Raw genomic sequence first — 26,385 nt, 5'->3', positions numbered from 1 at the left:
TCAAAACCATCTGTTAACACATTCCTAGGACAAAGTTGATTCTGTCTGCTTCTTACGTAGTGAAATGTGATGGCATTACTGAGAAGGCTTATTTTCAGGCCTAAAATTTATATATTTGGAAAAATTGATTATACATTGCATTGTTTAATATATTTCCTTTACTTGTATTACCAACATTAACCTGAAATGTCAATACCTGTGACCATAAGCATGCAAACCTGTTTTTCAGCTTGTGTCCTGGCTGATTCTTCTTGAGCTAATACCATTTCTCGTTCTGCAGTTATTTGTACACTCTCTCTCAGTGCTTCTTCTAGCTCCTCAATTCGATCATCCTTCTTATGCAAACTATCCTGGAAAATGATAGGACACCAGATGAAGTAGCTTCTAGAGCAAATATGTCAAGTGCCAGGTCACCCACAAGGGACTTTCCAGCAATGGAATTCCAAAAAGGTAAGTTTTCATACAGAAGAAAATCACAGATGTAAGGTGAAGGAAGAGCTGGAGTAAATCCATAGCCAAGACAAAAGTTAGCAAACTGAGATGAGCAATAGCAATGCAATTAGTGTTAAGACAGCTGGAGAATGGTGGGTAGTTTTTTTTGTGCAAAAGCACATCTTCACATGCAATTCAGGTTAGTAGGCAGAAGATGTAGATGTACAGCAAGCATTAGCCTTCCTTCACAGGTACCCTCAACCTGACAGTTCAAAAGTAAGAAATCAGAAGAAGCATGAGATGTAGTAAATGTCTTAAGAAAAGCTGTCTTAAAAAAAACAATACTAAGATCTCTCAACCCCCTTTCATATAAAGATACTGGTAATTGATCTAGCTGAAAAAAAATCTGAAGACAAAGGAATAAGGTGTATTTGAAAAAATCCTGTACTATATGACTAGAAACAAAATCTTCTCAGAATAAAACAAATGTTTACAGATCAAAATGCTACATTAACTTGAAATGCATTATAGCAAATGTTGAATCATTTTCTGTTTCTAAACTTGCAAACAAGAAACAGTTGCCTTTCCTAGCTGTTATACTTTCCTTATGCTGGTCTATGATTGTAATAAAGATTTGATTATTTGCTGTTATGATAAAATGACCATCTACCAAGTGCTTTGGATTCTGCCAATTATATAACAGGATAATTCCATAACTGTAGAATTCTACACAGCATTGTAATTACCACGAATGGTATTTATATCAGGGCCTGCTAGGCTTTTCTGAATGAAAGATACCTACAATATGTCCATAAGAGTGATATTGGTAGTTGTGTGAAATATACATGTTCAAAACACAGTATTAAGATAGGAAAACACGGCATAGAAAAGAGTGGAGCATAAAGCATTGATTTTAATTAAAAGAAAATGGAAAATGATGGGATGTCAAATCTGAATTCCTGATCATTTTTCAAACTAAAGCCTGGTACCAGTTTCTAAATTCTATTAACAGCAAATAATAAAAATATTATTTACCTTTGAGAAACTAGCTGGCAAAAATATACATATTAACACAAAATTGAATATAAAAAATCCAAACATTAGAAGAAATGCATTCCTATATATAATTATTTGGTTCTTTTTTAAAATGGGAAACTAGTAAGAAAGTAGAATACAATGAAAAAAGTGAAACTGAAGTAGAAAGATTTGTTCATTTCCTAGTTACTACTAGGATGTGTATTAGGAAAGACAAGAGCAGAATGCAACATGGATCTAGCAGATAAAAAGTGTTCGTATCAGAATACTGTATCAACAAAGATGATCAACTGAATGACCTTCATGGAACAACTAGTATGGCATCAAGAATACTAGTTCTTTTATGCCTTCTGCAGCTTTGTTGACTACATTCTTATAACACTGCTAAAAGCCTTAGAATTATACTCAGTCAGTCTGTAAAAGACAATCCTAGAAAATTATAGTATGCCGTCTGTTCTGACTACATAGACAGGAAAAATACTCATTAGGTTGTCTACCTTATATCAGAATCCAGACTATCACATTCAGTATCTTTAGTTGTTATCTTCAGTTCTGCAAATAATTGTTTGTCCAAGTACAATACATCTGAATAATTATGTAGAAACATGAAGAATAAAAAAAGCAGAGCTATGAAACAGATTTCCATGTACTCTGCAGAGGTGGTAAGGAGCATTTGTTTTTGTAAATAAAATTAGTCCAGTTAATTTCCACTTTCAAAAATGTGAAATATATAGAACATTGATAATTTTTTCTCACATAAAATTGGTGGCCCTTAATATTACAATATAATCAGATGAACATTTAATTTGATGTTTAAATAAATTCTGTATATTACACATTCAGAAATATACACACAAAAACACCTACACTACTATTCACTATACTAAATCCTCTGGAAAAATTAATGAAATGAAAGTGACAACTGTTGCTATCAGAAAACAATTAGCTACCAATAAATCATCACTTAAGAATCAGTCATATGTCTAGGTTATACATTAATCCCTTAAATTAGGTTTCTGGCGAAAGGTTTGGATTTTTTGCTTAAAAAATCTTACTGAATTTGGCACGAGCCAGTCAGAACTAAGCCTAGATATAGGACAACCTATTTTGAGCTATTCTAAACTATTATTGCTGGAGTAGCAATCAGATCTACATTTTTGCCATGGAACTGTTAGATACAAACTTAGATTTCATAGGAACACAACATCTATTATACATAAACTTATCTTTGTATATGTTTACCAGAATATATAGCACCTGTAAATATTCTGTGATGAATATTTACACTGAATAAGTATAAAATGAAGGAGTGTCAGGATGCTTAGAAAGATACTTTTGTAAGTCTGATAATATTTACTGAAGTTTGTGTATCTCTCAATATCTCAGTAGGCAATTTCTTCTGTTTTGCTAGATGTTTAAATTTTATCTCCATTTCCAAACTGAGAAGGGCTCTAACATTAGCTTAGTTCAATGTTTTACTGTTGGCTCTTTCAGAAGATATACATAAAAAAAACACACCACTTCATTGTGCCAAGGAAATTTATGCTTCTCTTTTGATCAGAAGCAGTAGTTTTAGATTTAGTATTCTTGTGTTACTACAATTTCTACTTCTATTCTAGACACAAAGTTTTACTTAAATTACTTTTTGTCACAATATTTTACTCTTTTACCAAAGAAGTCACCTGAAATGCTTTGTATTTTTAACACCTTTGTTTAAATGCTTTTGTTTTATGCTGGTTATCGACTGAACTAAAAACTGACTACTGTGCAGTACAATCTGTGTGTGTGTGTGTGTGTGTGTGTGTGTGTGTGTGTGAGAGAGAGAGAGAGAGAGAGAGAGGGAGGGAGGGAGGGAGGGAGAGGGAGGGAGAGAGAGAGAGAGGGAGAGAGAGAGAGAGGGAGGGATTCAAATGCTGAAGCCAAATGATTTATTCTTTTCAGAAGTAGAATATTATGAGGGCAAAATTACATCTTTAAGTATAAAACAATCATTCAGAGTAAGTTTTAACGCAAAGCAAAGCAGTTTAATTCAGATGATCATGCATTACATATATATGATATGATGTTACCTGTAACTGCTGGGAACTGTCATTAAGATTGTCTTCCCGCCTCCTTGCTTCTTCCAACATTTGTGCACTCTTTTTCTTCTCCACCTGTTCTTTATGCTTTAAATTTGCTACCTTCTTATTCTGATCTTTAATTTGCCTACAAAGAGGAAATCAAATATTCAAACACGCGTGCAACCCACATACAGTTGAAAATAGCAAGTACTGTAAGAGAATGTTCACACTCAATACAGATAACTTAAATAATACCCGACTCTCCAGTTTTAGAAATAACTAACCGTTCTTTCTGCTATCTCATTTCTAGAAGTAACCAAGTCTAATAATTTCTACCACTCTGTTTGATTATAAACCACATATGTGGGATTTGTCATATAACTGAAATCAATTTGCTTGTTTTTTTATTGCCATTTGATCGTACAAATTCTGGTCCCTGAAATGCAAACTTTGGAATTGTTTGCAATTCTATGAAGATTAGAAATTTATCTTTTATAGATTTTGACCAAGCAGCAGGCATCCAGATCATAATTCCAATGAATGCAAACAGATCACTCCCGCAATCTACGTGCATGCACACATAACACATTATACAATTATTCCTATTCAAGATTCCAAGCAAGAAATTTTTTTTAATATGCAAAAAGGCTATAATTTCCTTCATTATGATGAACACTGAGAATTACTACAAAGTGACATTAATAATTTACTTGAAAACCACTGGTAATTTAATAAAAAGAAAATCCTACTTAGTTATCTTTTTTTTTTTAAAGAAAAAAAAGGAGTCCATGGTTCGTTTGTACGGAACCTCTAAAATATACTTCAGAACTGATCCTAATTATGAAAGCTATTCACTGAAGAAATCTGAATCTTGTCAATACTCCAAGCAAGGTAAAATTTTGTAAAGGAATTGGTTACATATTACAGTAATATTATGGGTTTTTTTGAGTAGCTACTTATGAGTTCCCACAAATGGACTCTCTAGCTGTGCAGAACTCCATTTGGAACATTCCTAAGCTTAGGAATTTTGATGAATCTTCTACATGCTTCAGGTAGACTTTTCACTAATCTTCCTAGCTACCATCAAACTCTTTCACCAGTTGATTCTCATGAATGGGTGAATAGTCAACTGTCTAGGACCATGATGACGAACCTACGGCACGCGTGCCAAAAGTGGCATGCAGAGCCATCTCTCCGGGCATGCCAGCCGTCGCCTGTTGGTCTTCCAGGTTCCGCTATGCACATGTACGCTGGCCAGTTGGTCTTCATGCGTGCGGGAGTGCCAGAACCCGGAAGAGCAGCTCTCTGGCACACTGAGCTTCTGGTTTCTGGTGTGCGCATGCCAGATGGTCTTTGTGTGCCAGAAACCAGAAGACAATCATGCATGCAAAGGCCAGAAACCGGAAGCTTATCTTCCTGGAGCGCACATGCACGCCGGAGAACTGCTCTTTGGTTTCAGCCCCCCCCCCCATGTGTGCACACACTCCCGTTTCCACACTCGGTGCTGAAAAGATTCACCAATAGTGGTCTAGGAGATGGGTGAGTGACCACAAAGTATGGGAAGAAAAGATCCTTCTCCCAAATGCCACATCTTTCTGGACATCCACAGTGCTTGGATATTGTGACCAAATACATGCTTAACAATTTTTGCAAAGATTGTACTGAAGGAAATCCAGACAGTTGTTCACTGCTGTGTCTAAACCTGTCCCTTAATGTGAGTTGGACACCGCTAATTTTCTAGATCACAATAAATCCTTATGGTGGTTACAACACTTTTAAGAACTGCTACAATGATAACTCTTGTCCCCAAAACAGGAACTGATCTCTCCCACAACTGGTAACTATTCAGTAAAAGGCCACTGCTCTAAAGGCAGTGTGCAAATATTACTCCAAGCTATAGGATGTGTGTGTCTGTATGTATGTGGATGGAATGTCCTGGCTCAGATGAAAGAGAGACAGTCTGTGGTAGAAATGAGATCTCAGGAGGCAAAATTAGCTTGCCTTCATGCATGACATAGACTGTACATTGAATAATATGCTAGCTCAACTGGCCACCAAAATTAAAAAGGCAGTTTTCCAAGACAGCAAATGCTTGTGACCTTGTCTCAGGGCAATTCTTTAAATGAGGGTTATCAATGCCATCAAGCTTTCTCCATCTGGTTCAGCACCTGAACCAGAATTAGTCTCCACCACCAGAACTTTCTGTCCAGCATCTGATCTACATTGCTATGGTAGTGTGGTAGCTATTCGCCATTTTGACAAGTTAAATATGAGAATGTAGAGAGGTACTGAAACACTCATTTGTGAAGGAGGAGAACTTAAAAATAAGGTAGCCTAAGATGCCTGGATGTCCTTGCCTCAGAAGCAGCTCTTATATGGGCTACAATCGTATTAAAATTGTATAAGGTTTATCTTTAAGCTATGAATGCAATCCAAGTTGCATTCAGACAGAAACAACCTTACTAGGAGGACAGTATCTAAAGGAGCGAGTAAGAGAGAGAACCAGAAACAACCCGAGTTAAGTTTCAGAAAGGTTCTACAACAGATTGGATTGTCAAAGGCCTTAATGGACCAGCAACTTCTCTAGGCTGCTTCTGAAATACCAGGATACTTTACACTCTTCTGAGTAATCCTGATCATGGTGCGCCTCCTTCAGCAGTAAATCCTAACAATTCCCGTCAGTTCCCACCATTTCTTGGTAGAGCCAAACATTCTTATGCCTGTCTGTTTATGCTCTATTTTCAGATGAATGTTCTCAAAAAATTGGGTGGAGGTGGTTCATGGTATGGAAGGGCCCAGAGCAGGAGTGGTACAGCTGGTTGCTTTACTGAAGGGGCTGGCAGCACAAAAGTGATTACTGAAATATGTTTTCCTAATCATCGTCCACATCTGAAGACCTGTTGTGCCTCGCTCGCTCCCCCTGCCGCAGCCGGGCCCCTCTTATCTCCTGCCAGACGCTGATAGTGCTGAAGAATGTCCTGGCATGCCTCCAGCCCCCAGCCCTGGCACCATGCCCGGACAAACCGAACAAACAAACCTCCCTCCGATAGCATGTGCGCCTGAAGCCAGCCACGAGCTGGGATTACCAACAGCTGGAGACGAAACGATGCAATGGATAGATCCACGCTTCCGGAGAATGGAGAGGCGACGTCACCAAAAGGAAGGGAGGGGCAGGCCTGAATAAGTGCTGAGTCATGGAGCCACACCCCATGGCCTATATAAAGGATCTGCTTTCTGGCATTCTCTGAGTCAGGCAAAGTCTAATCTGGATTGCTGAAGTCACATCTTGGATTCCTGCCTGCCCTGAGGACTCTGATAGGACTTTGGCAGAGCTGCAGAGGCACACTTGATACGGACTTCCCCGACCTGGCCGTCAGAGGAGGAGTGGGACACGACAAGACCACACTTTGACATTGGGTAGCTTTGCAGCCAAATCAAGTTTAACAGGCATAGGAAATCTTGCAACCGGATAAAATTTGATCAATACCAACTGAGGAACGGTGGGAAATTACAGCTTTTAATATAAAATTTTCTGCTTGAGAGTAGCTCATTATTGGAAACAATGTGTATTCTTTTCAGGCTTATACCGTTTTTGCCTTGAACTGTCTGCTGGCCTGCTGGCTTGTCTAACTGCCTGATTTATAGCGCATTCAGAAAGTATTCAGAGCCCGGGGAGACGACTTCCGGTATCCGGCGGCAACGGACATCTGGAGGTGCCTCTCCTGCCTCCAGTGTCCGAATCCGGCCGCCTCCGAGGCCCTTAGGGGCCAGGTGTTCCGAAAAGGACACCTGCCGCACGGACGGCTCGCCAGGGGTCTCCCAGCCGACGTACAGGACTGGGGGGACCGATGCTGGCGCGTCCTAGGCTCGGAGGGGTTCGGAGGCCTCAGGCCGCGGCCATTATTTTGGTCGTCGCCTGGGCCGCTGTGCCCGGTGACACCGGGGCTTTGGATTTATAATTGCAGCAGCCTGGTGGCGAACAGGGAACGGAGAAGAATTGAGGAAGGAGAAGGGAAGGAAATATCGGCATATATGAGTGGAGTGCTCCGGAGTGCGGGGGGGTTTCTCTTCCCTGCGACTGGAAGGAGCACGAATCACTTTGGAGAGAGGAGAACTTAAAATAACAAGATTACCGGTTTTGTGGAGCTCTGGAGAGAAGAGGTGATGGAGAAATTTAGGAGGGAAGGTTTGAGGCCCCCTCCTCTGGGGATCAATGGTGGCGCCCAGCTTCCTCCTTCACTATGAGAATCTTGATGACATCACTTCCCTTCGGCTTCCTGGTTGACTAACTGTACTCTGGACTCGTTGCTCCTGTGAGTGCCCCCTGGTGGATCCGGAGGAAATTACAAGGATACTGTGCTTGCCTGAGGATTTTAAAAATTTTTAAATGGCAAAGGTCAGAGACCAACTGCTGGAGAAATGGAGAGAATTTTGGAAAAGTTATCTAATATGGACAAGAAACTGATGAAATAAGAGCAGAAATTGTGACTATCCAAAAGGATTTTAAAGGACACTCAACAAGTCTCAGCAGAAAACAAGCAGAAAGTGGAAGGTCTGAGGAGAGATGCGGGCAGTGCAGAAAGAGAGGAGACGACAGGCAATGCTGTGCTTGGACTACAGATGGATAAAATGTCTTATTTCCTTAGGTTTCAAAATCTGGAAGAAGTGGACCAAGAAGACTTGAGAGATGTTGTGACTAAACTGTTGGGAGAATTTCTTGGGAGAGGTGTTGACTTTATGAATTGGGATGTGGATCGAGCTTATAGAGTTAATTCAAAATATGCACGCACGCATGCAGTTCCTAGAGAGGTTCATGTCAAATTTGTGAGAAGAGAGACGAGAGATGAAATTCTTAGAAAACATAGGAGTGGGGCACTGACTTATAGGGGCAGGGAGATAGCCATTCTGAGGCAGATTCCCAGACAGGTACGTGAAATGAGAAAGAAATATTACTTTTTGTCAAGCAAATTGTACCAGAAGGGAGTAGGCTTCAGATGGCTGATGCCAGAGGGATTGATGATTTTCCGGGAGGGCATTACGAAAAAAATTAGTACAATTATGGAGGCTGCGGCCTACGTGGAGGAACACAAAGCCCTCCTGGAATTAGATGACCCAGGAGTTGAAGAAGGGAGGTTATAGACCATGGGAGGAGGCGGCTGCCGCTGTTGCGCCCTGGAGTTGGGTCAGGCTGAACCCAGAGTTCTGAGATCCAAAACTAGGAAGTGACAATGATATTTGGTATTGTGTTGGTTTTCCTTATTCTCCTTTGTATGATATTCTGATTATTCTTGACCCTTCTTTATTGCGTATGTAAAGATTGATAAACTTAGCTACTTCGTATCACCTGCTTGCCATATGGCTGTTGTATGTGTTTAAAATTTTGAGTAAAATTCTTATCTTGTATAAGAAAAATGAAAATTTACCATACCTGATATGTATTTGTATAAACCTTTTTTGACCAATAAAACTTTTTGGATAAAAAAAAAAAAAAAAAAAGAAAGTATTCAGAGCCCCTTCACTTTTGTCCATTTTGTTATGTGGCAGCCTGATTCTACAGTTGTTGAAATTTATTTTTTTCCTCATTAATATACATTCAGTACTTCATAATGACAAAGTGAAAACAGAATTTTAAAAATGTAGACTCACTAAGGAAATAGTGTGACTTTTGTGTTCTCAAGAGGAAAATCAGTGATCTTATAGTGGGGAAACCAGACTGATAAGGAGGAACTGAGAAACTGCTTAGTTGCCTGCTCCCAGAGAACAGTTCTTAGGTGGGAAGTCTAATTAATCTGGCCTGCTTAGTGAACATCTGACAGTGCAGAAGGCATTAAATATAGTATGCTAATCTCCAAGGAAGAATAGGTTTTTTTTTTTATTTTAATTTTTTAAAATCTTTCCTACCAGAGGGACAGAAATCACCTCAGAACTTGCATGAGGCAGCGCTTTAAGAATTTTGAAGGGTCCTCACTGTATATAATAAATATGTGAAATGAAAAAAGAAAATTCTTTCCATGAAGTTAATGGATAAAAAAGCCCCATCAATAAAAGAAAATAATTTGGAGATATTTGTCCAAGCATGGTGCTACTGTTGAACAAGAACGAGAATAATTGGAGACATACTAGTAGCACCAGCAGTGCATATGTTGCAGGGCATATATATTTCTTCTCCCTCCCGCCCTCCTGAAAACCCACTTGTGTTACACTAAATCTCTGATGATAAATTAAATGATTCTGCAGAATTTAATTATATTGAATTCTAGTAGTACTCAATTATAGGATGACTGCTAAGGTCAACAGTTGCATGTAATGCATTTTACTTTTAAAATGAATACTTGTGTTAATTTACTAACAGAGATGCTTTAAATTCTTCTAAAAATATGGCCATCACTTCAGAGAGCTTTAAGTTGAACTATGGAAGTTGTGCATCCCTTCACAATAGAAAAAGGAGAGCTTAAATATTGATCAAAGACAAGTTTAAAAAAATCTATGCACTTGGGAGGTAGAACTTCTAATGACCTGTCAGGAAACAGCAATTTATTTTCTGTGTTGTGTATCCTTACAGAACAATAGGTTAAAAGGGGAAAGAGAAATGAATAGAAGTTCTTCACGAACAAAGCTCCTATACCACAAATTACAGAACTCTTTAATCTTCACAATCCATTAGCAGCTGCACTAAAAGGAGAGAGAGAGAGAGAGACAGGGAAAGAGAAAGAAAAAACAACAACCCTACTCCTAGACAGGGAAATAGCTTAAATCTAAACATGTATTTGTGGAATCAAGTTCCAACATTATATTCTACTCTTTTGTGTTCTTCCAGCAAAGAAAAAAATATTAAACCTGGATCCCAAATATATAATTCTTGGATTTCAGATGAGGATTTACATGATTGAAAGATCCTTTGGGCACACCCAAAGTTACCTTCTTGTACTTTGTTTCAATTAAGGTTATAGGATTCCCAATTGAGGAAAATCTAAAAAACTTTGAAAAGAACAAATAAAAGTAATCATAATAGGTCTCCATTAGCCCCTACTGCCATATGCAGAACCTTAAGGGAGAAGATACTAAACAGTGTGGTAGAGGAGCATCAGTCTCTGTTCTTTGCAGATGCAATGAAGGCATGCATATTGGACCTCTTTTGTTAATCTACAGCTATAGCACAGGATGTTGTATGTCCAGAATCAAAGCCATGATCATTGGTTGAACCAATTTGTTGCAATAATTCCTCCACTTGTGGTCTTACCCTCCCTGCTATGTCCTTTGTTGCTCTCAATTCCCTCTGACCATTTAAAAAGCAGCAGTATCATTTGCTTGGCCTATCTCCGCATGCATTTCTCGAACCAGCCAGGACTTTGAAAATATCATCAACAGATAAGGAGGAATTCCTCAAGCACATTCTAAAACCCTTCCATACTTCCACCTCTCACAATACTTGACAACATAGTATCAACAGTAGAAACCTTCAAATTTCTGGGTTCTATCATATCGCAAGATCTCAAATGGACAGCTAACATCAAAAACATCATTAAAACAACGGAACCACAATGTTGGTTCTGTCCCAGGCGCCTGATGGACCCGGAGAGGTTCCGGACGGAGCTTGGGCCACTTCCTGAGGGTCTGGCTCACGGCACGGCAGAGGAACTAGCCGCAGCCTGGCAATGGGCTGCGGCTGGGGCTTTAGACCGTGTCGTGCCTCTGCGGCCTCTGACCCGGCGCAGATCCCAACCGGCTCCTTGGTTCTCCGAGGAGCTGAGGGGGATGAAACGCCGGAGAAGACGCCTAGAGAGCTCCTGGAGGTCTAGCCGTTTAGAGGCTGATCGGACACTAGTTAGGTCCTATACTAGGACCTACCTGGTGGCACTGAGGGAAGCGAGGCGTTGCTCGCCTCCTCCTCATTGCGCCGGCAGATAACCGCCCAGCCGCCCTGTTTGGTGACCCGTTCCCTCCTTCACCAGGGGAGCGGGATGACCCGCTGCAGGGACGTGCTGAGGAGTTTAACGGTTATCTATACGATAAAATCGCTCAGCTTCGAGACGGTCTAGACCAAAATTGCGACGATTCAGATGAGGCGCCTGAGGGTGGTCTTGGTGACATTTTCTGGGATGAGTTTGACCCTGTGGCTCCGAGGACATGGACAGGTTGTTGGGTAGGCTGAATGCCACCACGTGTTTACTGGACCCATGCCCTCCTGGCTGGTGCTGGCCACTCAGGAGGTGACACGAGGCTGGCTCCAGGCGATTACGAGTGCCTCCTTGTTGGAGGGAGTCTTCCGCCGCCTTGAAAGAGGCGGTGGTGAGGCCCTCCTCAAGAAGCCCTCCTGGACCCGGCTGTTTTAGGTAATTATCGTCGGTCTCCAACCCGCCGCGCGAAGGTTGTAGAGAGTATGGTGGCATATCAGTTTCCCCTGCACCTGGATGAAACTGTCTATCTAGACCTGCTCCAGTCCGGTTTCCGCCCGGCTACAGCACGGAGACGGCTTTGGTCGCGTTGGTGGATGATCTCTGAGGCCAGGATAGGGGTTGTTCCTCTGTCCTGGTCCTATTAGACCTCTCAGCGGCTTTCGATACCACGGACCATGGTACCCTGCTGCGCCGGTTGGAGGGATTGGGAGTGGGAGGCACCGTTTATCGGTGGTTCTCCTCCTATCTCTCAGACCGGTCGCAGACGGTGTTGACGGGGGCAGAGGTCGGCCCCGCGGCGCCTCACTTGTGGGGTGCCGCAGGGGTCGATTCTCTCGCCCCTTCTGTTCAACATCTATATGAAGCCGCTGGGTGAGATCATCAGTGGCTTCGGTGTGAGGTACCAGCTGTACGCTGATGACACCCAGCTGTACTTTTCCACACCGGGCCACCCCAATGAAGCTATCGAAGTGCTGTCCGGGTGTTTGGAAGCCGTACGGGTCTGGATGGGGAGAAACAGGCTCAAGCCCAATCCCTCCAAGACAGAGTGGCTGTGGATGCCGGCATCCCAGTACAGTCAGCTGAGTCCTCGGCTGACTGTTGGGGGCGAGTCACTGGCCCCGATGGAGAGGGTGCGCAATCTGGGCGTTCTCCTGGATGAACGGCTGTCTTTTGAAGATCATTTGACGGCCGTCTCCAGGAGAGCTTTCCACCAGGTTCGCCTGGTGCGCCAGTTGCGCCCCTTTCTAGACCAGGATGCCTTATGCACGGTCACTCACGCCCTCGTGACGTCTCGCCTGGATTATTGCAATGCTCTCTACATGGGGCTCCCCTTGAGGGGCATCCGAAGGCTTCAGTTAGTCCAGAATGCAGCTGCGCGGGTGATAGAGGGAGCCCCTCGTGGCTCCCGTGTTACACCTATCCTGCGCAGACTGCACTGGCTACCTGTGGCCTTCCGGGTGCGCTTCAAGGTGCTGGTGACAATCTTTAAAGCGCTCCATGGCATAGGGCCGGGCTATTTACGGGACCGCCTACTGCTACCAAATACCTCTCACCGACCCGTGCGCTCTCACAGAGAGGGACTCCTCAGGGTGCCGTCAGCTAGGCAGTGCCGTCTGGCAACACCCAGGGGAAGGGCCTTCTCTGTGGGGGCTCCCACCCTCTGGAACGAACTCCCTCCAGGACTTCGCCAACTTCCGGACCTCCGAACCTTTTGTCGCGAGCTTAAAACACACTTATTCATCTGCGCGGGACTGGATTAGATTTTAAAGTTATGGGTTTTAAGGGGTTTTTACTATTTATATTATTTTAAATCTGGGCAATAGAATAAGTTTTTTAATTGTTGTTTTTTAATCTGTATTTATATGTATTTTAACTGCCTGTGAACCGCCCTGAGTCCTTAGGGAGATAGGGCGGTATATAAATTTGAAAAATAAAATAAATAAATAAAATAAAATAAAATAAAAAAGGACAACAAAGAATGTTCTTTCTGCGCCAACTCAGTAAGCTCAAACTGCCCAAGGAGCTGCTGATCCAATTCTACAGAGGAATTATTAAGTCTGTCATTTGCACCTCTATAACTGTCTGGTTCGGTTCTGCAACCCAACAAGAAAAACACAGACTTCAGAGGATAATTAGAACTGCAGAAAAAATAATTGCTACCAACTTGCCTTCCATTGAGGACCTGTATACTGCACAAATCAAGAAGAGGGCCGTGAAAATATTTGCAGATCCCTCGCATCCTGGACATAAACTGTTTCAACTCCTACCCTCAAACGACGCTATAGAGCACTGCACACCAGAACAACTAGACACAAGAACAGTTTTTTCCCGAAGGCCATCACTCTGCTAAACAAATAATTCCCTCAACACTGTCAGACTATTTACTGAATCTGCACTACTATTAATTGTTTCATAGTTCCCATCACCAATCTCTTTCCACTTATGACTGTATGACTATAACTTGTTGCTGGCAATCCTTATGATTTATATTGATATATTGATCATCAATTGTGTTGTAAATGTTGTACCTTGATGAACGTATCTTTTCTTTTATGTACACTGAGAGCATATGCACCAAGACAAATTCCTTGTGTGTCCAATCACACTTGGCCAATAAAATTCTATTCTATTCTATTCTATTCTATTCTAAAGTCCAGATTGATCAAGTACCTTTAAATGGCATGTTCCCTTGGGGAAGTTCATAACAGCTGACATTCCAAACTTGACCAGAAAGTGATCTTTCCGAGACAATGGATTTACAGAGAGCTCCCCCACTTTTATATTATTTACACAACCAAACAGAATAACATAAACAACTTCTACCACACTGTATATGTGGGGCTGGGACAGGTCCGTGAGTGTTCTGGGCCATCCTTGATTGGGCAACATCAGAAGGGTCACTTAATTTCTCCAAGATAATAAGTGTGACATACTTTAAAGGCAAACCATCTCAGCTAGCTCAGTGACTATATGAAGCAGGATGCACAGTATCCTGACTGTATCCCTACACTGCTTCAATCACACAAATGTAGCAGCAAGTAATTAAAATTTGCAGACTGTCAGGAGGATCTTCTGGTCAGGAAGATGGAACGCCTACAGACCAGGACACGACTACTTTCTGCTCTTTTAGGAGTGAAAGACAATGAAATCCAGCTGCATTAAATAAACATAACATGAAAAAAAGTAAGCACTTAAAAAAAATACTTCAGAATGACATGAAAAATGCATTATAAAATAACCATTAGCGGTAATGCCCTTATAATAGGTCTCCCTAACCTGGATTGAAAGCCAAGAAGATGGTAGATTGCAGTAATTTTCAGACAATCTGTGAGACCACCAAGGAAAGGAAAAAAAAAATCAATGTGGAAATGATTTGCTTTTCGGCAGTACACTCAAACATATGTTGATAGAATTCTTGATTGTTTTCTGACCAGAAGAATAAATGACCAGGGTAAAGACAAGAGTTCTCACTCAGTGGATAAGATTGCTACTTTACTTATGCCAATGGTCCTTAAGATCTTTCATCAATTAAGACTATTATTCATGGAACATTTTTATATGAAGAGAAGCAATGAGGGAGGGCCCCCTGAATATCCAGGGTTGTGTCTATCTGATTGAGTGTGTGTGTCTTTGTGTGTGTGCATATACACATATGACTACTACAGTTACATCATGAATCTTCTACTATGGAGAAGTTTTCTGAATGCCCCTTACATGGCAAAGGATATGAAAACCAGAATAGCAGTCTGTAATATAACAACGCTTAGGAATTGCTGTTTTAAGATAAGTGAGGCTTTAAAAGCCGTCAGCCAAATAATGACTATTCCACTATGTACATTATTAGACATTTGGATATTCTTTGATTAGATATTGTTTTGACCTTGCTTGCTTTGGCAGATGACCCAGAGAAGATTACGGTCTTGCCTGCATCCTATCTGTTCTCTTGACAATTAACCGAAGAGGTTTCTTGACATATAAGATATGGAAGGTTCTTTCTTTGCAAGTATGCCATCTATGGAAGGAAACTAGAAGTGTAATGTCATATTTAGATCACATCTTTTACCAGCTGCACAAAACTCTAAAGTGGCCAGAGAATCAATTTATCCCCATGATTTTATCTCAATGTCTTAACCATATGCTAGTAAGAACCACAAAATTTTAAAATCAGGAAACTAAAATATTCCAGCAGGTGATTGAAAAAATTACTCATTTTTACAATCTTCATAGCCTCTTGCTACTCTTTTCAGTAAGGTAGCTGTTGGGGATTTCCTCTCTTTTCATTGTTTATTATTTTATTCCCTTGTTTCCAACAGCTCAAATATCTGTGACTCGTTGCAGGAGGGAACCAAGAACTAAAAGCAAAAAAGAGGAAAGTAGGAAACAGATCTTCTGGAGATAAGAAACATCTCTTCTGGAGATGTTTCTTATGGAAGGTATTGCAGTGAGATTATTTTGTATCTCACTATGCAATCTTAGCACAAATTTCTAAAGATTTAGCTAGGAAATCTGAACCTAATAGGGGAAAGATGGGCAAAGACATATCAGGAAGCATTTGAAGATTTGCAAGAGGCTTGATTGACTGACTGACTGATTGATTAGGTACTGTCAAGTCAGCTCAACTCTCAATGGCTACACAGATACATTTTTTTCTGAGATGATTAGTCCTCAGCTTCACCTTCTAGGTCCATAAGTGGTACATTCATTACTGCTGAACTTGGATTACAAGAATGGAAGGAAAAAGAAGAGGATGATCAGTAGGAAGGTAGGTGGACCTATTTGCGTTGCTACTAATTATCCTCCTTTCTTTTCTTCCACTCTTCCCAGCACTGTGGACCTCTCAAGGAAGCTGGACATGTTCAAATTATGATAGGCTAAGCATGATAATTTGTGCTTCAAAAGAGAACTTTGGATTCATCTATACCGTTATTAATTCATGTTTCCTAGCTATTCAACGTATTTTCAGGAATGTTCTTTAACACCCAAATTCACAAAAGACATATACAGTATATGTCCAATTTTAAGAAGCCCCGACTTTCTATCCTTTCATTCTGCATATAGAAATCTTTACATTATTACAGAAGTAAAATGATGTAAATCTTCCAGCACCATAATTCTCAAAGTGGACGCAAAGAGAACACTCACATAGTAAAAGTATGAAAGAGGCATATGCTCTAAATTGAGAACGAGCCCCTGAAATATATGTTTGGGAGGAATGGGGGTTTACTGAGAGGACAACAAATGGATGAAAAATAACCAATCAATGTCTTCAGATAGTGTCTAGCTCTATAACATTATAGGGTGTCATTTATGCACAAAGCAGGAAAGCAAAGTTCAACAGCAGAATTTCTGTCAAGGTAGGACAAGGATACTGTACTAGCAATCATAGAGAAACAATAACAATCGGAGAGATGAAAATATAGATAATTCCAAGGAAGAAGAAATAAAAACGGCACCAGATTTTAAAGGGAGAGGTATCATGGAAGGAAGGTTAGATAGAAAAGTGAGGAAGATATGAACATCCTCTCCTGCATTTTGTTTTTAATAGGAATGCATCGTAGTTAAGGAACCCATTCACCCCTCCTGATTCCACCTGTCCTCTAGATCAGGGGTCTCCAACCTTGGCAACTTTAAGACTTGTGGACTTCAACTCCCAGAATTCCTCAGTCAGCTTTGCTGGGAGTTGAAGTCCACAAGTCTTAAAGTTGCCAAGGTTGGAGACCCCTGATCTAGATGGTTCTAGAATGAACAAGTTCTTTCCTCCTTCATTTTGTTTCATTAACCTAAACACATTTTCCTAAAGCACCATGAAACACTGTCCTCTTACACATACACACACACACACACACACACACACACACACAAGTCACAAAGGGGACTCTATCAGGAGCAAGAGATGCTGGCACATCTCTGTTGTTGGACAGTACATCTTTGGTTTTTGGTGACAGGAAGAAAGAAGCCTTAAGCTCAATAAAAGAAGATGGCAAGAAACATTAGGCAAAGCTGGAACTTTAGAAGACTGACAGAAAGAAAAGGAGAGGCAACTATGAGCAGCTTTTTTTTTTTTTTTTTAAGAAAAACAGCCCATTATGGAGTAAAGCAAAAATAGAAAAACAAAGCCTGGGAAAAGCTTTGAGAGAGAAAGAGAGCAAGCCACAGTGAGAGAAAGCCACAGACTAGACAACTAGCATGAAGGGATGTCTCAGCCCACAGAAAGGGGGATGGGACTGGTTTCCGAAGGAAGACTCCCTAATTTTCTGGAGAATTAAAAAAAAAAAAAGGAAGGGAGAAATACTTTCAGTCTTGCAAGATACAGCCTAAAAATGGAGCTAGTAATTTCCTGGTTGTGCTTTTTTGTCTGGACTACCTTGCAAGGCTAATAAGCAGATTAGAACACAATCTTGTGGGAGAAAATGCAGCGGGAAGAGATGGAAAGGCCGGATAGTGAGAATGGCTGACAGGAGGCCACCAACATCTAAAGCAGGCCTATACAACAAGCAGCACCATCAAGAAGCCCATGAAGCTGGCTGGCATTTTTAAAAGGTTAATTCACCTCTCATGCAAGCACTTCTTATGCTGCTGAGTCGCTCCAAGCCTCACTGCCAACAACTCCTCCAAGCACTGCGACCATTCTGCTACCTACCAGTCAATTGGTTTGTCAGGTATTCCTTGGTGGCCTGCAAAGATTTTTAATTTATCAGTGAGGTTCCTGCTCCTCTACTAATTGCACAGGTTTGATCTACAGAGGCAACCAATGCTTTTGCAGAGAGTATGTAACTGCTTACTTCACAATTTACTGTCTTTTCATATTCAAAGTTCAAAATATACCTGAAGCATGTTGTGAATAAGTGAGTAAGATTTAAAACAACAACAACAAGCCAGATGATAAGGAAGTAGGAAATAAATAGGCACAGGAGGACGACAGATAAAAGCCTTCATTTTTGTTAAGATCAAAGCAATAAAGACATCCCTGCAAGAGCGAAACAGAATTCTGCTCAGCTTCCTGCTTGTGTCCCTGCATCAAAAAATGAACATATGACAATATCTACTTTGTAATAGGGTTAAAATATTAAAATCCATTTCCCATTTCTTTTCACCTATCCCCAAGGCTAAAATTTAAATGTTACAAAGCTACCGTGCTTTGGACAAATATTAATGTGGCACTATTAAGATGAAAATTTGTAAGTCGAACAGGAGTTCTCTTTCTCAGCTTTTGCCACAAGTCCTTGTCATTTTCTTATGCTGCTGTTCTTTTTTCCATTGCATTTATAAGACTTGGTATCCAATGCCAATAAAAACAATGTTTGTTCCTTTAAAAGTCACAAAACTATAACTAGCCTGTTGTATGTGTGCCAAGGAAGAAGTCCCAAATGGGTTTTTAGAGAAGATTGGGTGGATTTTATTTCCGGAAACCAGGAAACTCAAATCTTAAAAACAAATTTCATATACAGATAACTTATACAGAAAAGAAAAAGGAAGTAGAATTGAAAATGGTCAGACGTGGGTAAGAGATAATTTTGCACTTAATCCTTAACAAAGATTATAATAAAATTCAAAGGTACAGACATCTAGAAGCATTTTCATTTCTATAATTCTTAATTTCATATGTAAAGGGCGTCACTGAACTATATTAATATTACAGTATTAGAAGACAATAAGATTGTAAATCTTTTAGAACTATCTATAATTCTGCATGATGGGACATGTAAATGGGATCCTGATTAACAAGGTTTAAAATCTATACTTTTGGATATAAAACTCTTAATTTTGACTGTTCACCAAAATAAACTGAATGACTGTTTACACTTTTTTTTTCTTACATTGTGGTTTTTCCTTGGACAGTTATTTTAAGAATATGGTTACTTTAAAAATATTATATTTTATTTATTTATTGACATTTATATAGTAGCAAAACTATGAAAGCTAATTCTGATTTTAGAAATTCAAGAATGAAACCCACTTTGAACATCAAGTAATGGTTTTAATAAAGTGCCACCGAAGGCAAAGTATAATTGTAATCAATTGTTTACAATTAATGATAAAATTAAAAGTGTTAGTAAGAAGCATCAAGCATTACGAGAACTAGAATACAGCTAATGCAGTTCCTTCTGATGAGATTCTATTTCTTTCAATACCAGGAAAAATAGTATATTTAATAGAAAAAAGAAATCCCCCCTCTCCCAATACTTTGGCACTCAATTATCCTATTTATAATTAGAGAATCATCTGTAGAGACATTTAGCAAGACATAAATTGTAAGTCGAGGATTACCTGTATAGTAAATGTATGAATATCAGACCATTCCTGATTCTATGATTCATGTATTTTTAAAGTAGCATATTTATCCAGCCAGGGAGGTGAAAAGGCTTTTATTCTAAATGTAATTTACTTTTAAGTTATTTATTTTATATTTGCAAAATAATTACATATAAATAATCAGCTGAACTCTTCCTTCCAGAGATAAGACTATCTTTTTTTTTTTTAAATGCAGAACCTTTACAATATGCACTACATACCAAACAATTCCCTAGCAACTATATTTCAGTGGAAACTTCTGGCACATGCCTTTAAACAAATATATGTTCAGTATTGTTCACATTTAGCTAGTGAAATGTGATTAGGTCTCTTTCCCGTTGGCTTCTTATCCAGTCAGAAATTAAGAGAATTAAGGTGCTGTTTTGTTTGGATTAAAAATTCTCCTTTGCGGCCTTTTACTTTAAAGTATTTTAGATCTGACTTGAAACAAATCTACCTAGCAGAAGACTGGGATTTGCCAGCCCTATTTCACCATCCTCTTCCATATGGCATTAATAAAGCTACATGCTAAATGTTTGGAAGTTCTATGGCACACACAGGCTATGAAATTACCACAACAGTGTTTTTAAATTTTCTCCCACTATATGTGATGAAAACAGGGAGTTTTACTGTTAGTTTTGCTTCCCAACTTTATCCTCTCCTATATATGGGTAAATGGAGTTAATACCAAGAGGAGGCTGATTGATAGCTCAACACAGACTTTTATTGTAAGCCTGCTTATACAAATATTTTTAGAATTTTATTAATACCCTTTCAATCATTCTTGCAACCTGCAAAGAGGAAACATGTGAGTGGCATCATATTCAGTAGTCTATATTCTTGAGGGTCATTTTGCAAACATCCATCATTACACCAATGTGCTTTCTTTTTAAAAGGATGCTCAACTGATTTGACTAATTATGATTGACTGCATAAATGCATATCTCTTCTTGTATCCACATGCTTTTTCAAAGATTGAGACGCAGAAAATATTTATTACATTGTGGTATTATACTTATAGAGCCATTAATTAACATTCCTCTCTGATACAGGATCACACCAAATATTTTAGCAAATAAAAATGATAACTCTTTTTTTAAACAAATTAATTTTTTCAAAAACCTGATACCACGTATAATCCATAGCAAACTATAAGTCGGGGGATGAGGGTGGGTTTGTTACAATGTTTGAAGTATGACAGCTTTTGAAATGATCAATGAAATTGTACAAGCCACCGAACCAAAAACTAATAATAAACAATTGATGATAAGCAATCAAACTAAATAATAAAACTGCAGTGATTGGCAAATGGTTTTGTTATTGGCCTCTCTTCTCCATGATCAGGAAGGAAGAAAAATGAATATAAGTGAGATGAAAACTATGTCAACGAGATGATGAGGGAGGAAGCTAATTCTTAATGTATGATCTGTTCCACCCTCTCCTACTTATCACAGTAATAGGAACACTGCTAATATATGAATAAAGCACATTTTTTCTTCTGTTGTGCAGAAAATCCTCGGTTTGAGACTTTTCAAAAAAGAAAAAAAAGAGCTGCAGTGCTTCATCACAAATTTCAGATGTACCAGTCTAATAAAATCTTTAAATGAACATACTGACCTTGAAGTGAGGCTGAAGCAAGCAGCAAGTCCAGGGTAGGGAATGAGAAAGAGAAAGTCAGAGAAAGATTTAATGAGAAACACACTCCAAACTTAACACATCAAGAAGAGTGACGGAAAAGCAGCAAAGCATCAGAAAGCAGAGCCAGAAAGCAAGGTAAGACATTTTCAGTCAAATCTCAATTATTTAAGGAAGTTTCTCGATCAACGAAAGAGCTTTCAAGTTAGATTACATATTTTCATATATAACATGTGATTCCAGAGTCACCTTCAGCGAGATGGGCAGCATCTCAGGGCTCACCACCCAAAAGTAATACTGAAAATACTTGGTACATTGTGTGGATCACAATGAAAAGTTAAGATTTTACCATTGAGGAAATGTTCTTATCTTAGACATCTTAGTGGGAAAGTTAAAATCCTGACAATACCAAGTTTCTTTTGGCTGTTCCTCAGTCAAGTCTAATATTTATTTGAAAAGATTATCTCAAAGAGGAAGCCAAATTTAATAAGAGGACAGAGATAAGGTGAAACTGAGGTTTCGTATGTTGTTCATGAAGCTTCAAGAGAACCTAGAATTTTTAATGAGTGAACAATCTTAAATAATATATGAACATTAGACTTCGTAAGAAATACTGTATTTTATGTTATTCTCAAGTTTTTCTTCTTCAAGCACCTATGCTTTCTGGATTCTTTATAGTGCCTAGATGTTATGCCTCTTCTAAGCTTCAAAAATATGTAACTTGCACCCATTTTTTATTACTGTAAATAATAATGAAAGGTGGAAGCTATTAAATTTATCTGTACACAAAGCTAAAATAAAACTGTAAATTAAGATATTTTATCATTTCAACTAAATAATTTATACTGTACAATCTTAGTTCATTTATTTTCAAAGTGGTAATTTTGAATGTTTGTTTTGCTCATTTGGTATTAATCCATGGATTTAAGAATAAAGCACAACCTCCTGAAAACATGAAAAAAGCAATGACTGGTTGGTTTTAATTTGCCAATGGATTCTGATAAGGCACCACAAAGGTTATTCTGAATAAATGATTATACTCTTTTTCATTTCTTTTGGCTGAACTATCACTGTTGTGTACAATGATATGCTTCATAATTTTTGTGAATTTAGACAAGCTGTATATTAGTATCACTTTAATTCTAGTAGAACAGAAAAAGACCATGTTATTCCAGCTTTGACTCAAGTTGACCTGCATGGGTCAAGTTTCTTTTACTTAAGATTATTACTGGACTGACAATCTTTTGGTCTCTACGCTGGGAAAGCTGCTCTCGTATCACCAATTCTTCCCTGAATACTGTTGTAATCAGCATGGGAAATCAGTTTAGTTGGGATACTTAGGTTTTAATCTCCCCCCCACCCTGATCTAAGCAAGAAGAATTTAAAAACAGAGATAGCAGTCAATGTTTCCTTTTTATGTATCACTTACTTGCTTACAATAAAAGAGATTATAATATAAATGTATATGTCTACTTTCTAAGACCATTCCTTTAAAGCTGTGAAAAGTTAAATTTATTCTTTGCCAAGAAATGGCATTAGGTTAAATTACATAGCAAAAACAGCTTAGGAATTTGTTTCATAAATCATTCGCTCCTGATGACAAAAAGGCTACAACAATCAGGAATTTTATGTTTGTAGTTTCAACATTAAATGCGGAATTTATATTTTTAAAATCAAATATATGCTATTGTGAGGGCATACATATTCCAAAGTACTGCATTATATGCAGTATGTATTATATATAACTCTGCACTTTTCATAATGTACAAGGGAGTTTTCCAATTCTGTTATCATAACCGCTTAAATGATAAATGAATTTATGAGCTATATAACGAATGTATCACTTTGATAATGAAATTTTAATTTATATATCAACTAAAGCAGTAATAGAAACTAGTGATTTTAATAAAGCAAAACCCTTTACTTAGTAATATTCCCTTTACTAAAAGTTATATCATTTAATGGAAAGCTTGCTAACTTTTTCATATTTCCTGAAAACTGTGTTTCATTTTCAAGACATCCATTTATCATTTCCAATGCCTTATTTATTTATTTGTTTGTTTGTTTGTTTTTTATAATAAAAAAATCCCTCCCTTGATTCATACAAATAGGATACTGCAAATGCTCTATGCTTCACTATGCTCTTACAATAGCTTCCTCAATTGTTTGTACTTATTTGCACATGGATTCAAAATTAATGGGGAAAAACTATTGGGAATTTTATTCACAGCAACATTATAAATTTACAGCAATATTTCAAATGAATTAAGGGTGAGATTAAAACGTATAAATCACTCTGAAGACCTTGTAATTTCATGCCACTGGACTATTATAAAAATTGCATTGTTAAGATGCAATAAATATACCCAAAATAATTACGCAACGAGCCCAGGAAAAACTATAGCCGATGAGTATAAAACAAGCACCTCACAGAAAAGAAACAATTATCCTTGAACAAAATTCTGTATCCTACAAACTTCCATAAAACCCTTCCTTACAGGCTGTGATCCAGGGGCAGACCCTGGGTAGGAAGATAGACTGCATGAAATATACATATTCAGAAAAGGCATTGCCAAAGGAACCATACAGTAAATCAATCCAAGAACCGGAGAAAGGCAGAAAGAAAAATGCAACATAAATATCAATGAAAAATGATTATGGAAAAACAAATTGAAAGCAAGAGGGTTTATTTAATTTTTCTCTTTCATTAGGCAAAAAATGCTAAAAAGTAAATACTGTATTTTTCAGAGTATGATGCTCTTTTTTCCCCCTCCTAAAATTTGGCTCAATGTATTTGGGTGAACGTAGCCAATGTAAAATTTGGCTGAAAATTTGGGTGAATGTAGCCCCGCCCACCCGCTGGCCTCCAAGCATCCTCTTCCTGGCTGCAGAGATTGCCACCTACAATGGGTTGTGTTTTTGGGCTCCGTCTGTCGCGTTTTCAGCCTCCAAATGCTCTGTTTGAGAGCCCTTTAAGGCTGTAGGTATCGCCAAAGCACATCTCCGCCAATCGCCGCCTGAAAATGCGACACGTTTGGAGGCTGAAAACACAACCCGCGATGCCCAAAATGGCTACCTGGAACAGCTGCTGCCTTCTCTTACCCCTTCTGCGCTTCACCTGTTTTAGTCACTGGAGCTCCCTGTGCTTTTGAAGCTGTTTTTCAGTCCCAACACGAGCGAAGTGATCTTCCCTGCTTTGCCTGCTTTTCTAATTGCTGCTCCCTCTGATGATCAGCTGTGCTTTAGAAGCTGTTTTTTTAGCCCCAACCAGCCCCAACATCAAAACCAGCGAGCAAACTAATGTGCTGAAGCTGACCAGGCTAAGGACGCTAGCCAGATGAATACCTGGTAGGCAGATTTTTTTTGTTCCTATTTTCCTCCCCAAAAGGGTGCGATTTATACTCTGAAAAATACGGTAATAATAAATTAATATTTTAAAAGTTGACTCTAACAGATATAATCGCATTGATTTTCTATTGTTTATGGGAAACAGCTACGAGAAAACTCTTCCCCTCCTCACATATGAAGTGCCTTCCAAAGATAACAGGTGAAGTAAGGCCTGTCCATCTTAAAACTATCTTTGACTGTAAGTAGGATAAGTACCATCCCAAAGACAAAGATTTATTTATTTATTTATTTATTTTTCAAATTTATATACCGCCCTATCTCCCTAAGGACTCAGGGCGGTTCACAGGCAGTTAAAATACATATAAATACAAATTAAAAACAACAATTAAAAAACTTATTCTATTGCCGAATTTAAAAAACAATATAAATAATAAAAAACCCTTAAAACCAATAACTTTAAAATCTAATCCAGTCCCGCGCAGATGAATAAGTGCGTTTTAAGCTCGCGACGAAAGGTTCGGAGGTCCGGAAGTTGACGAAGTCCTGGGGAGTTCGTTCCAGAGGTGGGAGCCCCACAGAGAAGGCCCTTCCCTGGTGTCGCCAGACGGCACTGCCTAGCTGACGGCACCTGAGGAGTCCCTCTCTGTGGGAGCGCACGGTCGGTGAGAGGTATTTGGTAGCAGTAGGCGGTCCCGTAAATAGCCCGGCCCTATGCCATGGAGCGCTTTAAAGATTGTCACCAACACCTTGAAGCGCACCCGGAAGGCCACAGGTAGCCAGTGCAGTCTGCGCAGGATAGGTGTAACACGGGAGCCCCGAGGGGCTCCCTCTATCACCCGCAGCCGCGTTCTGGACCAACTGAAGCCTCCGGATGCCCCTCAAGGGAGCCCCATGTAGAGAGCATTGCAGTAATCCAGGCGAGACGTCACGAGGCGTGGTGACCGTGCATAAGGCATCCCGGTCTAGAAAGGCGCAACTGGCGCACCAGGCGAACCCGGTGGAAAGCTCTCCTGGAGACGGCCGCCAAATGGTCTTCAAAAGACAGCCGCTCATCCAGGAGAACGCCCAGATTGCGCACCCTCTCCATCGGGCCAATGACTCGCCCCCAACAGTCAGCCGAGGACTCAGCTGACTGTACCGGGATGCCGCATCCACAGCCACTCAGTCTTGGAGGGATTGAGCTTGAGCCTGTTTCTCCCCATCCAGACCCGTACGGCCTCCAAACACCGGGACAGCACTTCGATAGCTTCATTGGGGTGGCCCGGTGTGGAAAAGTACAGCTGGGTGTCATCAGCGTACAGCTGGTACCTCACACCGAAGCCACTGATGATCTCACCCAGCGGCTTCATATAGATGTTGAACAGAAGGGGCGAGAGAATCGACCCCCGCGGCACCCCACAAGTGAGGCGCCTCGGGGCCGACCTCTGCCCCCCTGTCAACACCGTCTGCGACCGGTCGGAGAGATAGGAGGAGAACCACCGATAAACGGTGCCTCCCACTCCCAATCCCCCCAACCGGCGCAGCAAGATACCATGGTCGATGGTATCGAAAGCCGCTGAGAGGTCTAATAGGACCAGGGCAGAGGAACAACCCCTATCTCTGGCCCTCCAGAGATCATCCACCAACGCGACCAAAGCCGTCTCCGTGCTGTAACCGGGCCGGAAACCGGACTGGAACGGGTCTAG

General features: G+C 39.9%; 1 protein-coding gene across 11 annotated transcripts in view; it reads right to left on the bottom strand.

Annotated features, from left to right (window-relative positions):
* Nucleotides 1-26,385, bottom strand: part of ERC1 (ELKS/RAB6-interacting/CAST family member 1) — a 176,379-nt gene that overhangs the window by 89,857 nt on the left and 60,137 nt on the right. For 7 of the 11 annotated variants that reach the window (XM_058189594.1, XM_058189601.1, XM_058189593.1 and 4 more), the window contains 3 exons: nt 21,335-21,346; nt 3,537-3,672; nt 219-350 (listed from right to left, as the gene is read on the bottom strand). In XM_058189594.1, the coding sequence (XP_058045577.1) occupies nt 219-350; nt 3,537-3,672; nt 21,335-21,346 (280 nt within the window). The remainder of the gene's footprint in view (nt 1-218; nt 351-3,536; nt 3,673-21,334; nt 21,347-26,385) is intronic. The other 4 variants (XM_058189602.1, XM_058189596.1, XM_058189597.1 and 1 more) reach the window with 1 other exon arrangement.

This window comes from Ahaetulla prasina, chromosome 7 (genome assembly GCF_028640845.1).
Source record: "Ahaetulla prasina isolate Xishuangbanna chromosome 7, ASM2864084v1, whole genome shotgun sequence".
Classification (NCBI taxonomy): Eukaryota; Metazoa; Chordata; class Lepidosauria; order Squamata; family Colubridae; genus Ahaetulla; species Ahaetulla prasina.
The sequence above is the reverse complement of the archived record's forward strand: the minus strand, read 5'-3'. Positions and strand labels throughout refer to the sequence as shown.